Source organism: Cetorhinus maximus, chromosome 13 (genome assembly GCF_964194155.1).
Source record: "Cetorhinus maximus chromosome 13, sCetMax3.hap1.1, whole genome shotgun sequence".
Classification (NCBI taxonomy): domain Eukaryota; kingdom Metazoa; phylum Chordata; class Chondrichthyes; order Lamniformes; family Cetorhinidae; genus Cetorhinus; species Cetorhinus maximus.
Window position 1 is genome coordinate 32,228,386 of NC_135891.1, and position 16,055 is coordinate 32,244,440.

At 39.7% G+C, this 16,055-nt stretch overlaps 2 protein-coding genes and 1 long non-coding RNA gene across 4 annotated transcripts in view; 2 read left to right on the forward strand and 1 right to left on the reverse strand.

Annotated features, from left to right (window-relative positions):
• LOC144688524 (glucose-induced degradation protein 8 homolog) overlaps positions 1 to 12,726 on the reverse strand; it is a 34,476-nt gene extending 21,750 nt beyond the window's left edge. The window contains exons 1-3 of one of the 2 annotated variants that reach the window (XM_078555210.1): positions 12,615 to 12,726; positions 4,302 to 4,429; positions 918 to 1,111 (exon numbers count right to left, since the gene is read on the reverse strand). In XM_078555210.1, coding sequence (XP_078411336.1) covers positions 918 to 1,111; positions 4,302 to 4,419 — 312 coding nt within the window. In that variant the 5' untranslated portion in view covers positions 4,420 to 4,429; positions 12,615 to 12,726. Of the gene's footprint in view, positions 1 to 917; positions 1,115 to 4,301; positions 4,430 to 12,614 lie in introns of both variants that reach the window. The other variant, XM_078555208.1, reaches the window with a different exon arrangement.
• The window catches only part of LOC144688526 (uncharacterized), a 933,048-nt gene that overhangs the window by 836,856 nt on the left and 80,137 nt on the right, over positions 1 to 16,055 (forward strand). The window lies entirely within an intron of this gene.
• Positions 13,001 to 16,055, forward strand: part of LOC144688525 (dnaJ homolog subfamily C member 5) — an 83,192-nt gene continuing 80,137 nt past the window's right edge. The window contains exon 1 of the mRNA XM_078555211.1: positions 13,001 to 13,133. The gene's annotated coding sequence lies outside the window, so the exon portion shown is untranslated. The remainder of the gene's footprint in view (positions 13,134 to 16,055) is intronic.

A 16,055-nucleotide genomic window follows, 5' to 3' on the forward strand; every position in this document is an offset into this window, starting at 1 on the left:
GGTGGAATGCTCTTTCAGCGAGCTAGTGCAGACTCAATGATCGAATGGCCTCCTTCTGCACTGTAAAGATACTGTGGTGAGGACCAAAGACAATGGCTTTGGTCTTCCCAATATTAAGTTGGAGGAAATTTCTGCTCATGCAGTACTCAATGTCAGATAAGCAGTCTGACAATTAAGAGGCAATGGATAGATCAAAAGAGATGGAGGCGAGATTCAGCCGAATGTCATAAGAATATTTGTGAAAACCGATTCTGTATTTACAGGTGATGTAATCATTAGGCAGCATGTAGATGCAAAAATGGAGGGGGCAAAGGATAGACCCCTGGGGACCCAAGTAGTAACAATGTAGGATTGGGATAAGAAGCCATTGCAGGTGATTCTCTGATTTGATAGGCAAGAATGCTACCAAGCAAGACAGTTCCACCCAGCTGGATGGCAGAGGAGTAGCATTGGAGGAGAAGGGTGTGGCCGGCAGTGTTGAAGACTGAAGATAGGTCGAGAAGGATGAGGAAGGATAATTGATAATGATCACCATCACTAAGAGCAACATTTGTGACATTGAGGGCTGTTTCAGTCCTGGGTCAGAAATCTGGTTGGAGGAATTCACATATGGAATTGCATGAAAGTAGACAAGGATTTGGCAAGCAACAAAACTTTCAAGGAATTTGGAGGGAAAAGAGGAGTTGGAGACGAGACTGTAGTTTACAAGGAAAAAGGAGTCAAGGAGCCTCATAAAATTTACTTTTTGTATAATTAAGATGTGTATTGTAGTCTGAATTATGCCTGAATATACATGAATCAAATTTATAAATGCATGTTCTAATTAATGCTATTTGTAGTTTTCAAACAAATAGGACCACGATTTCGACACAATCACCAACCTTTGTTTTAATATTTGGATGTAAAGATTTCCCTACCTGTAAGTGGAAGTAAAGATAACGATTTGTGTCCAACAGCTCTGGATGCAGACTATTGATTAGTGCAATGGCCTCTTGAATTTGTCCATTAAGTATCACCTCGCGAATTTTAATACGCTCGTCAAGGGTGTCCAGGTCAACACTAGGTTCTATTCCAGATTCCACTCTAAATTTTTCTGCTGCTTCCTTAAATCCTTCTGAAACAAATTATACATAAATAAATTATAACTATATTAGCAGGTAGATTGTAAATTATCTAGGAAAGTTTTCACAAAATATTACTAGATTTAATTATTCCTAAAGTTTTCACATGAAATTTGATGATTTTTCAGCTCGCATAACTTCCCACAGTATCGGTGACTTTAATTCCATGCATCTCATGCAGCTACACTTTGAAAGAATGCCTAACATGAACTGTGGCCTTTCCGTATCCACCACTCCATTGCATCACCATAACGTAACATAACAAGAGACTCTCTGCTAACTGCGTGGTGCCCAACCATATTTCCCATTTCCTTGGCTAGTGCATCCATAGCCTGTCCCCTTTTTATAATTTGAAACTGTCATATCAAAGCATATATGATACAGCTTCAACTAAACTTGAATGTAGTAATCCCAAGAGTATCTAGATTCAAAATAACATCAGGTTCTTTCCTACTCCATCTCAATCCTTTGTTACTTGTTCTTTCTTCTTGATTAATCTGATTTTTATTTTATGCAGCAGTGATTGATTTTCTACCCATACTGAAAGATTGCTAAAAAAGCATCATAGGCAAGCATCTTTAAATTTTGGTGCACAGCTTACTCTAGTTTGAAATTGTGTTCTCATTCGTTTCTGTGTGATCATTCTATCTCACATAGCACTGACCATATGTTGGCCTGGGCAAGCTTAAACTCAGAACAAACCATCAAGGATGCATAACTGAAATGTAGTACATATTCTAAAAGTTTGATTTTAAAATTTTGATTATTGTTCAATCACAAAAATTAGGTTGAACTCACTGCAGGTGACTTTGGATTAGTGGAAAAGGCAGGTGGTGGTTGTGACCCTTCTACCAAAATAAAATGTAGGACAACACAAGTAACTTCTACTATTCAGGTCTGGCAGCATCTATGGAGAGAGAAATAGAGTTAACATTCCTGGTCGGTGACCTTCCATCAGAACTTTGAGAACTGATGAAGAGACACCTAGCCAAAACGTTAACTAAGTTTCTCTTTCCACAGTTGTTGGCAGATCTGCAAAGTATTTCTCCAGCATTTTCTGTTTTTATTTCAGATTTCCAGCATCCACAGTACTTTGCTCTTGTAGCTTCTTTAGGTTATGTGCGGATTCAAAGGGAAATTAATATAACTATGTAAGGAAGTTCTATCAATATAGCATGCTTCTCCAGCCAAACTAATGGTTATAAACATCTGCAGAACCAAGAGCTATTTTGCCACACTCTGAAGGATAGCAGCAATATTTAATTGACATTGTGTATTTTGTGTTTTTATTTGCTCACATTTCTCAAAGCATTGATAAATCATCAATCAAGCCACAATAGAAAAACAAGTGCAATTGCTGAGCTATGCTCAAGTCTGAAACAAACATTACAGTCACGCCAATTTTTAAGTGCTTACTGATTTCAAAAGAAACCTTGTGAAAATTTTACTATAAATTATCAGCCAAAGCAGGGAAAAAAATTAATTGGATTGACATAGATAATAAAATTGAATTATTTTCTAGAGAATCTTGTTTCATCGATCTTAAATCCAATCATTTACAGAATCTTAAACTGATGTAGCACAGGAGAACTGTGCCTCTTTGAATAGCTATCCAATTAGTCCCATTCCCCTGCTCCTTCCACATTGCCCTGCAAATTTTTTCCATCAAGTATTTATCCAATTCCCTTTTGAAAGTCACTACTGAATCTGCTCCAGGCAGTGCATTCCAACTCAACTTGCTGAGTAAAAAAACTCATCTTTTGCCAATTACCTTAATCTGTGATCTGGTTACAAATCTATCTGCCGCTGGAAACAGTTTCCCTCTATTCACTCCATCAAAACCCTTCAAGATTTTGAACATCTTTATAAAATCTCCTTTTAATCCTTTCTGCTCAAAGCAGAAAGCTTCTCTAGTCTATCCACAGAACAGAGGTCCCATAGCCCTGGTGCCACTCCAGTAAATTGTCTCCAAAACCTCTCCAAAGCCTTAAAATCTTTTCTTCATGGGGCGCCCAGAATTGGGCACAATAGTCTAGCTGGGGCTTAACCAGTGTTTTATAAAGATTTAAACTTTTTTGCTTTTGTTCTCGATACCTCTATTTGTAAAGCTAAGGATTCTGAATGTATCCCTACCATCGAAGACTTGTGTATGTACATCTCTGCTCCTGCGCCTCCTTTACAATGAATCACTTCACACTCCTCTGCGTTAAATCTCATCTGCCTTATAATGGCCCATTTCATCAGTCTATGTCCTTTTTAGGTATGCTATTATCCTTACCATGATTTCCTACATTTCAGAGTTTTATCTGCAAACTTTGAAATTATGCCCTGCCAACCAAAGTCCAGGTCATTAATATATATCAAAAAGAGCACTGGACCAAACACCAACCACTGGGGAATACCATTGTATACCTCCAGTCTGGAAAAAAAAATCCACTTCTACTCTCTACTTTCTGCCCCTTAGCCAATTTTGTAACCATGCATCTATTGCCCATAAATTCTGATAAAGTTTATGTGGTGCTTTATCAAACACCTTTTGAAAGTCTAAGAATATAGTCCTTTGAGGTCTATATTATTTCTGATAATGAAAGCCTATTTAGAAATGTACAGTATAATTCTATTACAGCATCTTATCTCATAAGTAAAATAAGAAAATACTATTTTGCACAGATTCTCTAGATTTCACACACATTCATGAAGGCACACATTCATGAAGGCACACATTCATGAAGGCACACAGTTTTAGAATAAAGCATTCACCATAAGCCATTCCAAACTCAACTAAAAAGCACAGTAACACTTCTAATCATTAATAATGTCACATTATTTAACATTGGCATTCATATCAGAATATAATTTAGAAAAATAAACCAATTGTAATTACACCCAAAACGTTCTCCTGCCTTTTATTTTCACAAATTCTGACAGACTTGTATATTACCAACTTAATCCGTTTTTACTATTTGGAATGGCTTATTTTAAAAGTTATTTTTCTCTCAAAATAAAACCTTTAATTGCCCCAAGTCTCAATACGAAGAAAATTAACTACTTCTTCAGATAAAGAGTCTTATTGGCAAAGCAGGTTTGTTCATAAAATGTTGTCTGCAATATGGCCTTTCTATTGCAAAGCTCTTCCAAAATCATGCGTAAATCCTATATGTTCTTTTGCATTAGTCTTACCGGTAACTAGATAGTTCATTATGAGGCGATTCATGTCAGCTCTTTGGATGTGTAAATTATTGAGTTTTTCCATCCATTCATCTTTAGTAATTTCATCAGGTTTTTCTGTATAACTCATTCTGAAACAGCTGCGGAACAAAAATAAAGCAAAGAAATACCGATGACCAATCAAAACAAGATAAGGTAAATCTTAACTCTTAAAAAAATCTAAATCCTATCTTTAAATTGGCAATTGACGTGATCGAAAATATTAGAAAACAAAGCAAAGAGAAAGGCTTGCATTTATAGAGCACCTTTCACAACCAAAGGATGTCCCAAAGTGCTTCACAGCCATAAAAGCACTTTTTGAAGTGTAGACACCAATGTTTCCTCCAAGGTGCATGGGTGCAAGCCATACAGCACTCATGACTGTGTTGCACAAGAGACCAACAGACTACACGCAGGCTACACGCCTTTTAAAATATGTGCAGGTGCAGCCACACTGCAATGTGTGCAGTGTGAAGGTACATTAGAGGGAACATTGACAGTCATGGTTGTAATGTGGAAAACGTGGCAGCCAATTTGCGCACAGCAAATTCCCACAAACAGCAATGTGATAATGGCCAGAAATCTGTTTTTGTGATATTAATTTCCTCAAAGTAGTACCATGGGATCTTTTATGTCCAGCTGAAAGGGTAGATGCGGCCTCAGTTTAATGTTTCATCCAAAAGACAGCACTGCTGACAGTGTGTTGATTTAGGTACTCAAATCCTGGAGTGGGACTTGAACCACAATATAGAAACGGCCATATAAATTTACTTGCATTCTAGACACTGTCTCAAACATTCACTGGGGTTCATCAAAATGAATGATCATTACTGGAGAATTACTTCAACTTTTATGTAAGTTTACAGTACAGCAATAACAAAAATGCTGTTTCATATTTATAGAAACAAAAATGTTTTGATGACAATTCGAATAGGGCATATACACAGATAGGAGAAAGTGCATCTGTAATTGTTAGATTAGTAAATAAGTATATTGTATATATTTAAATATAAAAATAGATAATTGAATGAAAAATTATAACTTCAGAGCATATCTATGCAGGGGTAGATACAGAGAAAAGTAACCGCAAACACAGCCAATCTGGTTGTTATTTCAGTCAAATGTCTTTGCTGAGAAAACCTTCTTTATACAAGTGCACTAATTCTTGCAGTATCAGTCAAGAAATTTGAATAAATGTTAAAACTATATTACTCCATATTCTTTGACAGAATGAACTTGACAGGCTAAAGTCTTCCTTCTTGTTTCAAAGAAGTTCAAAGTTTATCAGAATATAAGAAAAAGCAAATCAGAGAATGATTAAAAGCATGCAAAAGCAAAATACTGCGTATGCTAAAATCTGAAATAAAAACAGAAAATGCAAAAAACATTCATCAAGCCTGGTAGCATCTGTGAAAGAGAGAAACTGAGTTGACTTTTGAGGTCGGTGACTCTTCATCAGCTCTATCAGAATCATGTTGAAGGATTAACCTGAAATGTTAACTCTGCTTCTTTCTTCCCACAGATGCTGCCAAACATGCTGAGTGTACTTCCAGTGTTTTCTGTTTTTAACAATACATTTACTACCCAAAACCAAATCAGACTGCAGTAAGTAGTAAGAATTTCAGCTGATGGACAAATTTAATAGATTTCGACCAGTGCAACTGAACAGCAATTATCAGACTTCATTTTGCACAGCAAAAGTTAAGTAAAATACAAAACAAATCATAAACCAGCCATTGCAGTTTTAAATGGAAATATTCTATATTCTATGATTTTTAGTCAACTAGCTATACCGCATTGTTCATTCTTTTTTTAAAAGTGATGTAAAAGAAAAACTTCTAAGCCACATCCAAACTTATTTACAGCCTGCCAATATTTTCAAGGTGCATGCTTTCCACCTACTTGGTAGCTACCATTTCTCTCTTGAAATTAACTGTATTTCATCACCAAGTATTTGTAGATCCATTTGGAGGTTTGTGCCTCCTTCAATCTTAAGATCACCTTAATTTTGGAATTCTGGGTTGATGTCTTGAAAGAAGGTCCCCAAAATGGGTATATAAATATGAGCACATATTGATAGGGTAGATTAAGGTGGGGTGGGAGGAGGCATATATGAAGCATAGGCCAGTTGGACTATATGACCTGTTTCTGTGCTGTTGACTCAATATAATTATCTACACAAATAGTAGAGAATCACTGATCATGCTAACTGGTACTTACAACAGAATATGCCGCATAGCATTATTTAGAGCCATATTTAGACAATAACAAATAATAAGATGTACATGTCCTAAGAAATAATTTTGTCAAAAGGTGAATTTTATTTTTGCAACACCAAGGTCTCAAATGCTTACCTTGGAGTTCATTCCTGCATTAGATCACAGAACTTTATCTTATTCCAACTTACAATATTCAAAAAAGTAAATGCATCATTTAAGGCCACTGGGAACAGAAAACACACTAGATCAAAATTCCAAATGAATGCTAGAAGTATTATCATAGCCAATAGCATTACTATGTCAACAGTGTGTTAACAACTGTTCCAAGAGTGGCAATAGTACTCTGACAGTACACATGGGACATTTACTATAATTTGTAGAATGATTTTAATAATAGCTTTGATAAAACTACTCATTTCCTTCAGGAACTTTTGGTTAATTATAGATTGTCAGAACTATTAACCAGATTATCAGAAACCAAAGCAATAACAGAAATCATACAAATAACTGCATTGAACATATCTACCTGAGAAAGTGGTCAAAATTCCCTGTCCAGATTATAAAAGTATTTTTTTTTTAAAATTGGCTTAGGATGTAAGTGTCGTTGGCAAGGCCAGCATTTATTGCCCATCACTATGGGAAGTTGTTGGTGAGCCACCTTCTTGAATCACTGCAGTCCACATGGTGTAGGTATATCCACAGTGCTTTTTTCTGTAGTGGTTCCAATTAAATGAGTGGCTTGCAAGGCCATTTCAGGGGGCATTTAAGAACAAACCTTATTGCTGTAGATCTGAAGTCACGTGTAGGGCAGATCAGGTAAAGGGAACAGATTTCCTCCCCTGAAGGACATAAAACTAAGCCAGATGGGCTTTTATGAAAAAAGCAAAAAACTGCGGATGCTGGAAATCCAAAACAAAAACAAAAATACCTGGAAAAATTCAGCAGGTCTGGCAGCATCTGCGGAGAGGAACACAGTTAACGTTTCGAGTCCATATGACTCTTCAACAGTTCTGACTTCATATGGACTCGAAACATTAACTGTGTTCCTCTCCGCAGATGCTGCCAGACCTGCTGAGTTTTTCCAGGGCTTTTATGAAAATCTATCCATTTCATGGTCATTCTTAATGAGACCAACATTTTATTCCTGATTTATTAATTAATTGAATTTAAATTCCACAGCTGCCATGGTGGGATTTGAACTTGTCTGCGGAACATTAGATTATGCCTCTGCATTACCCATCCAGTAACATTACAACTGTTATCATTCCCTTAACAGTATATTTTCTTAATTGGATTTTGCTGAAATCTAATTCTTAATTTCCATCATTAGTTCTCAATTCTAATCAGTACCCTGCATAATCAAGCTTCATTCAAGATATAGACCTCATATTGGTGAAATTTTCAATGTCTGCCAATATAAACTGGTGTTGAGACTGTACAAGCAACTGATGCAGCCATATCTCAGAATACTATGTGTAAATCCTAGTCACTGTACTACAGCAAGGATAGCAGGCATCGAGATGGTGCAGAAAAGCCTAACTGGATATCTAATTATAGACATCTGAGCTGTGATGAGAGGTTGGAGGTTCTCCGATATCATTCTGGAGAAATCGTGGGGAAGATGCTTTCCAAGTACTCAAGACTCTTAATGGAATTCCAATAATGTTTCAGATGGCCATAAACTCAAGCTTAATTTAAATTTAATTTTAAGTAATTTATTCTCGGGATGTGGGTATGGCTGGCAAGTCAGCATTTGTTGTCCATCCCTATTTGCCTTGGGCGCAACTGAGCTGCTTACCTGGCCTCTTTAAAGAGTCAATACCTTGGTGCGGACTGGAGTTACACACACACCAGATAGGTTAAGGACAGCAGTTTTTCTACCCTAAAGGACATTACTTTTAAAAATAGGTTGCCTGTGTTATTACTCCACAGCTTCCAACCTCATAGTCTCCCAACCTCGGACGGCCTGCTTCTACCTCCTACCCAAAATCCACAAACAGGACTGTCCTGGCAGATCGTGTCAACCTGTTCCTGTCCCACGGAACTCATTTCTTGCTATCTTGACTCCATTCTCTCTCCCCTTGTCCAGTCTCTTCCCACCTACATCTGTGACTCCTCTGACACCATACATCATATCAACAATTTCCAGTTCCCTGGCCCCAATCTCCTTCTCTTCACCATGGACGTCCAATCCCTCTATACCTCCATCCCCCACCTGGATGGTCAGAGGGCTCTCCGCTTCTTCCTCGAACACAGGCCCAAACAATCCCCATCCACCACTACTCTCCTCCGTCTGGCTGAATTTGTTCTCTCACTGAACAATTTCTCCTTAAACTCGTCTCACTTCCTCCAAATAAAAAGGTGTGGCTATGGGTACCCGCATGGTCCCCAGTTATGCCTGTCTCTTAATGGGGTATGTGGAACATTCCTTGTTCCAGTCCTACTCAGGCCCCCTCCCACAACTCTCTCTCCGGTACATCGATGACTGCTTCGGTGCCGCTTCATGCTCTTGTCTGGACCTGGAAATATTTATTAATTTTGCTTCCAATTTCCACCCCTCCATCATTTTCACATGCTCCATCACTGACACTTCCCTTCCCTTCCTTGACCTCTCTTTCTCAATTTCTGGTGATAGACTGTCCACCAATATTCATTACAAGCCTACCGATTCCCACAGCTACCTCAACTACAGCTCCTCACACCCCGCTTCCTGTAAGGACTCCACCCCATTCTCTCAGTTCCTTCGCCTCCGTCGCATCTGTTCTGATGATGCCACTTTCAAAAACAATTCCTCTGACATGTCTTCCTTCTTCCTTAACCGAGGTTTTCCACCCATGGTGGTTGACAGGGCCCTCAACCATGTCCAGCCCATCTCCCATGCATCCACCCTCACACCTTCCTCTCCCTCCCAGAACCATGATAGGGTCTCCCTTGTCCTCACTTATCACCCCACCAGCCTCCGCATTCAAAGGATCATCTTCCGCCATTTCCGCCAACTCCAGCATGATGCTACCACCAAACACATCTTCCCTTCACCCCCCGCCAGCGGCATTCTGAAGAGATCGTTCCCTCCGAGACATCCTGGTCCATTCCTCCATCACCCCCTACACCTCATCCCCCTCCCACAGTACCTTCCCATGCAACTGCAGAAGGTGCAACACCTGCCCCTTTACTTCCACCCTCCTCACCGTCCAAGAGCCCAAACACTGCTTTCAAGTGAAGCAGCACTTCAATTGCACTTCCCTCAATTTAGTCTACTGCATTCGCTGCTCCCAATGCGGTCTCCTCTACATTGGAGACACCAAACGCAGACCGGGTGACCGCTTTGCGGAACACCTTCGGTCTGTCCGCAAGCATGACCCAAACCTCACTGTCGCTTGCCACTTCAACACTCCACCCTGCTCTCATGCCCACATGTCCGTCCTTGGCCTGCTGCAATGTTCCAGTGAAGCTCAACGCAAACTGGAGGAACAGCACCTCATCTTCCGCCTAGGCACTTTACAGCCTTCCGGACTTAATATTGAGTTGAACAACTTCAGATCATGAACTCTCTCCTCCATCCCCACCCCCTTTTCCAATAATTTATAATTTAAAAAAAAGTTTATTTTCCCACCTATTTCCATTATTTTTAAATGTATTCCCATCCATTGTTTTATCTCTACCTTTTAGCCTGTTTCGATCCCTTCCCCCCACCCACCCAGGCTGTCACTTGCTCATCCTGCTTTCTACCCTTAATGTCATCATTAGCACATTCCTCAGCTAATATCACCACTGTCAATGCCTCTTTGTCCTTTTGTCTATGACATCTTTGACAATCTCTTCTTCGCCTCCACCTATCACTGGCCCTTTATCCAGCTCTACCTGTCCCACCCCCTTCTACCAGCTTATATTTCACCTCATTACTATATTTCTTAGTTCTGATGAAGAGTCATATGGACTCGAAATGTTAACTGTATTCCTCTCCGCAGATGCTGTCAGACCGGCTGAGTTTTTCCAGCTATTTGTTTTTGTTTCAGAGTTCCAGCATCCGCAGTATTTTGCTTTTATTATTGCGCATGGTCAGCTGAAACATTTTATTTACATACACAAAAAATTGAAATTGAATTTGTTACTTTTTAAACTATTATTGGATTAATTTTGTCATTTAAGCTTCCCCCTTTTAATTTGATCACTCCTCCAAACATTCAGCATTAAAGTCCAAACAACTCAGTTACATTTGCACTTATATTTTAATTTGCTATTTTGCCGTGTTGTAGACTTAGAAGCATACCTCAATGATTAGAAGGCCAAGTTCTGAGAAATATGCACATTAATAAGAATATAGATTTAAATTTTATATGTAACCTGATTGTGTGCACACCGCTGATTAATCACAGCAGATTAAGTTAAAACACTACAGCACCCCAGCTCCGAGACAACCAAGTCTTTTTCTGTATTCTGAAAAGGGTGGTACAGAAACCTCTTTTTTAAAAATAAAATCACACTCTCTTTAATCTTCTGCCTCAAATTAGCTGCCTGGCAGCAATATCTTAAAGCCATAACCAAACCTCCAGATGAAAAAATTATTCAGATCATCCCACATTATCTGATTGCCAATCTGGGACCAAAAAACACAGAAGATGCAAAACCAATGGCAATAACCCATATAATGCACCTTAGCATGGTCTAAACAAGGTTTGAGCATCTTGAAAGTTTATAAAAGACTATGTTGCCAAAACCAGTTTCTCAGCACCTACAAGTGTCCAGCTTTGACTCCATCAACATCTCAGTTGGAACATCAGGTTAAGTCCAGAAATGCAGCATCTTGGCTGCTGAATTTTTTTTTAACCAAGTCTGCTTTCTTCCATCTTCATATAACCTCTCACTTCTCCCTGGCTAGTATCAAAACTCTAATCCAAATTTTATCATCGCAAAGTATGATTTCTTAAATAGAGATAATCTCCACTCTGCCTAAATTACAATTCATTCAGAGACTGCATCACCATGCGCACAAATACATCCACATACCTAGTCTTGCACTTCAATCATCTATCAGCCTGACAAATTGCTTTTAACACCTTCATCCTCATTCCAACTGTACATCACACGCTCCTTACCGATCACATTATTCCTTATCTGTAGTTCACCAACAGCAGCTTTCCCTTCTGGCATTTTATCAAGTCTTCTCAAACTCCCCTCACCTTGATAGTAGTTTATATCCTTTCTACAAAAACAGCTCTTTGCTTTCATCCCAATTCCCTAGGCCATCTTTTTTAAAACTTGTATTCACTCCCCACACCCCCCTTCCCCATCAAAAGCCTCTTGGCATTCCGCAAAGCATTGAACATTAGCTTTTCTAGCACTGAACGAGGACTAAAAAATGCTAGTAAACATGCTTGTATGTAGGAAATTCTGTTTGCTTACATTTAAATTGTACATACACGCAAATAATCCTTTGAAGGTCAGCATTTTAAGAAATGTGTCCCATAACCAAGACCAAAAATAACATAGCTCCTGTCCAATCAAAACATTATGTTTTTCACAAAATATAAGGAACGAGAAATTTTGAACACCTGACGGCTGACATTCTGCTTTACAATTACTAAAAATAATAAATGTCTTAACTTCGGTACAGGGTCCAACTGTTTGCATTCTTATTTCAACAAATTAAATCAAGTCTTAGAATTCCTTAGCACGTATTGAAAGAAACACAACTACATCATGTTCAGGCTTCTCCAAAACGGTAGATTTCTTTTTTCGTGAGCCCAAAGCCTGCGCTAAAATGACGTTTTAAAGCAAATTGCGATAAAGCAAATTTCATATTCGAATCAAGTTTGTCCAAGCAATGGAAGTGAAAGGGTTGTGCTGCTTGATAGGATCCTTGACTCTAGGGTTTGAGAAGTCACTGCGTCGCCGAGGCCTACGTACAGGGGACAAAAAATACTTGTCCCACGTAAATAACAGCATTATCAACAAATACAAAATCATGGGAACATATAAGAGCTTCGTTTACATTCATTTGCACACGATGGGTTTTAAACAATAGACCTTTTCAGGCAGAAACTGAATTTTAAACTAACGAGCCTACCTCAAGTGCGGGAGATTTTGTTTGTACCCTAAGCCGCAAGCAGGAAAGCTCGCGATCTTTCAATGAAAAGTTTGGTTGAACGTGCCACACAGCTCAACCGAACTTGTCCACGGCTACTGATTGGTGGCTTACCCATGGTCGCCGTCCGGCTACCTCAGCGAGTACGGCCTGCGATTGGTGAACTTCGCTGTCAATCGTCTGTCGTCACCTAGAGGCTGATTTTCCTCCCCGGTTGCCGGGGAGGAGGATTGATGCGCGTGCGCGGGCGTAACTTCTCGCCACCCCCTCCCTCCCTCCCTCCGGCGCAGTCGCTTAACGGTCGGTATTCTGGTTCCCAGGGTTCTGCCGACAGTAAATGGAGCGTGAGGGGCGGGGTAAGGGGGGGGAGAGAGGAAGTGAGCAGCACTGACGTTGTGCAAAAGGTGAAGTGCTGACGGAAATCTCTGATATGGTCCGTGTGTTAAGAGTCTGAGGAAAACTAACTTACCACAGAAAGGGAGAAAAATATATTTGTAAAAGGTAACAGAAGATCCGATCAGTTTTATTCGGTATTGTCTCTGCTACATGGCCTTTGTGCCTGTCTTTTAGCTGCTTGGTCGTTGTCCGCGATCCCAGCAATTGCATGATGGCGCTAGGTCTAATCTGCTGCCGCAGACAGCGCTATAAATCTATGCCGTTCAGTGGATTTGGAGAGGATTTAGTTCGGCTAGACTATTCTACCCTTTTTTTAAAAAAAAACCTCTTTTCCCCCACCCACCTTTCACTATTTGGTAACGGCTTATTAAAATCTGGGAGCGATGGTTCTAACGTTGAGGTGATTTTAGTCGGGAGGGGGTAAATGGGATCAACGATCGACAGTCACGCTTTTGAATGAGAAGCTCCAGGGTTTGGATCAAACGCAACAGCAGCATTGCAGGGTTTTCTCGCACGCGCAGCGCAACGGGAACGAATACAGGCTTCAGAACAGTGCCAGGTTTAATTAGGTTACTGTCGGCAATGGCAAATCCTTCGTGTTATGGTTATTTTCATTTATTGAGGATGAAATCCCTAATGGTCTTTCTGAACAAAAATGCGTCAGAGGGATGAGGTCGGGCACCCCGGATTTCTGCAAATGGTGAACATCGAATTGAGCACTCCCTGCTCATTCCAGTTCGGAGGGGAGGGGAGGGAGGGAGGGAGAGTGGGTGGCAGGAGTTAAGGTTGTTAATCATTTTATTTCACTTATTGTTTTATAAAATGCAGTACAGTGCTCTGTAAAAACTCATGATTTTCAGATGTGCATCGTATTGAAGGATCCTTTATAAATCTCTTAACTCTTTAATGGTGTCATTTTAGTGCCTAGTGCAGATTCAAGATGAAACCTTCATGATGCACGTATATTTTAGGATAGCAACAGAACATGCATGCACTGTTTCTCATGTGACGAGAAATTGCGTGGCTACTTTTAAGTAAAGTGTTAATAATTTTATATTTTCTTTCAACTCAACAATAAAGAGAGAGGTATGCGTAGATACAGAAGTCATGATGTTGCAACTCCTAATGATTTTTTTGGCCTAGATTAGCAGATATCTTAATAGAATTTTATACCATTGAAATGCAGCTATAGAATTTGAGCAACAAGTTTGTTCCTTTGTGTGGTCGTCTGATGTGTAATATACCTTTAAGAATGTTATAATGGATGATCACATGATCTTGATATCCAATAGCAGAGTTGCGTGGGCTATCTTAGTAGTCAGTAGTGAGTAGTCTAGAGTTAGTCTGTAATGTAGAGACATGATTTGAGTTGTAAGCACACAAGTGTAGCTGCTGAGTTCCTTTGTAAATAAATAGAATGTGTTCTACATAAGAACTGTTTGTTGATCCACTCTGTCTATGCTACCAACTCGGTCATCCCGAAACAAGCGTGCAACCCGGATCCACTAGCCCAACTAAACTAGTGACCAGGATCCAACAAACTGGTGACAAGGAACAAGCAAGGAAGGAAGGAAGGATGAAAAAAAGCAAGAGAAGGCAAGGAAAGAAATCCAATGAGTCATACCTCACATGGTAATTGTAAGTAGAATTTCCATCCTAACCATTGAAGCAGCCCCCTCGAAGCATGTCGCAGTTTGGAAGATTTGATCCTTTCGACCCAACCACGGCTGATTGGTCTCATTATGTTGAACGTCTTGCGTTCTTTTTCCAAGCTATCGACATTGCGGGGGAGGAGAAGAGGCGAGCGATCCTCATCCATGTGTGGGAGTAGATCCTATGGATTGGTTTGAAGTTTGACGGCATCCATTACCCCGGATTCTAAAAGTTTTGATGACTTAGTGAACCTTGTGAAGAGTCATTACCAGCCCAAGCCCTCGGTAACGATTCAATGGTTCAAATTTAACTCAAGAAATAGAGCCCCGGGGAGACAGTTGCTTGTTATGTGGGAAGTCTGAAACAGTTAACCGAATATTGCGAGTTTGGTACATCCATAAATGATAAGCTTAGAGATCTTTTGGTGTGCGGTATAAATGAAGATACAATTCAGAAGAGATTACTGTCTGAAACAAATTTAGATTTTCAGAAGGTGCTAGAAATCTCACTGGCCATGGAAAGCGCAGTGAAAGACTCAAAGTCATACAGGGAGCGCAAAATGGTGCCGTACTCCACTTTGGTGGAGAGCCCCAGCCAAGAAGGATGCGAAAATGCACAGCTCTGATGAGAAGCGGGAAGCAGCCACCGTTTGCGGACGAATCAAAAGAAATGACTTAGCGAAAACATGGAATAATGGTAACAGAGATGGAAGCAGACAACCTTGTAATGAATGGAAGTGTAAAAAAATCTAATGTTTTTACCATCATCGAAACGGTCACCTCATGAGACATTGCAAGGATAGAATCAGGCAGATTTTCAATCGAAAGAAAAAACCCTGTGAGATCCATAATGCAGAAGAGCCTGAAGTAACAGATTCAGATAATTATTCATTGTATAATTTAAAGGTAGGAAGAACAGAACCAATCCATGTATCAGTGAGGGTGAATGATAGACCTATCAGAATGGAGTTGGATACAGGCACTTCCACTACCTGAATCATGGGGAATGTAAATTAAATTTGGAAGAAACAGAAGCCAAATTGAAAACTTAATGGGAGAAGATGTCAAAATCAAAGGCATGAGCAGGGTTATTGTACAGTTCAGAAGCTGATCTGTAAAATTGCCCTAAGATAAAAGCAAAATTCTGTGGATGCTGGAAATCTGATACAAAAACAGAAAATGCTGGAAAAACTCAGCAGGTCTAACAGCATCTGTGGAGAGAAAAACAGAGTTAATGCTTCAAGTCCGTATGACTGTTCAGAAGAAGAAAAGTCATGCGGAGTCGAAATGTTAACTCTGTTTTTCTCTCCACAGATGCTGTTAGACCTGCTGAGTTTTTCCAGCATTTTCTGTTTTTGTACGAGTAAAATTAGCC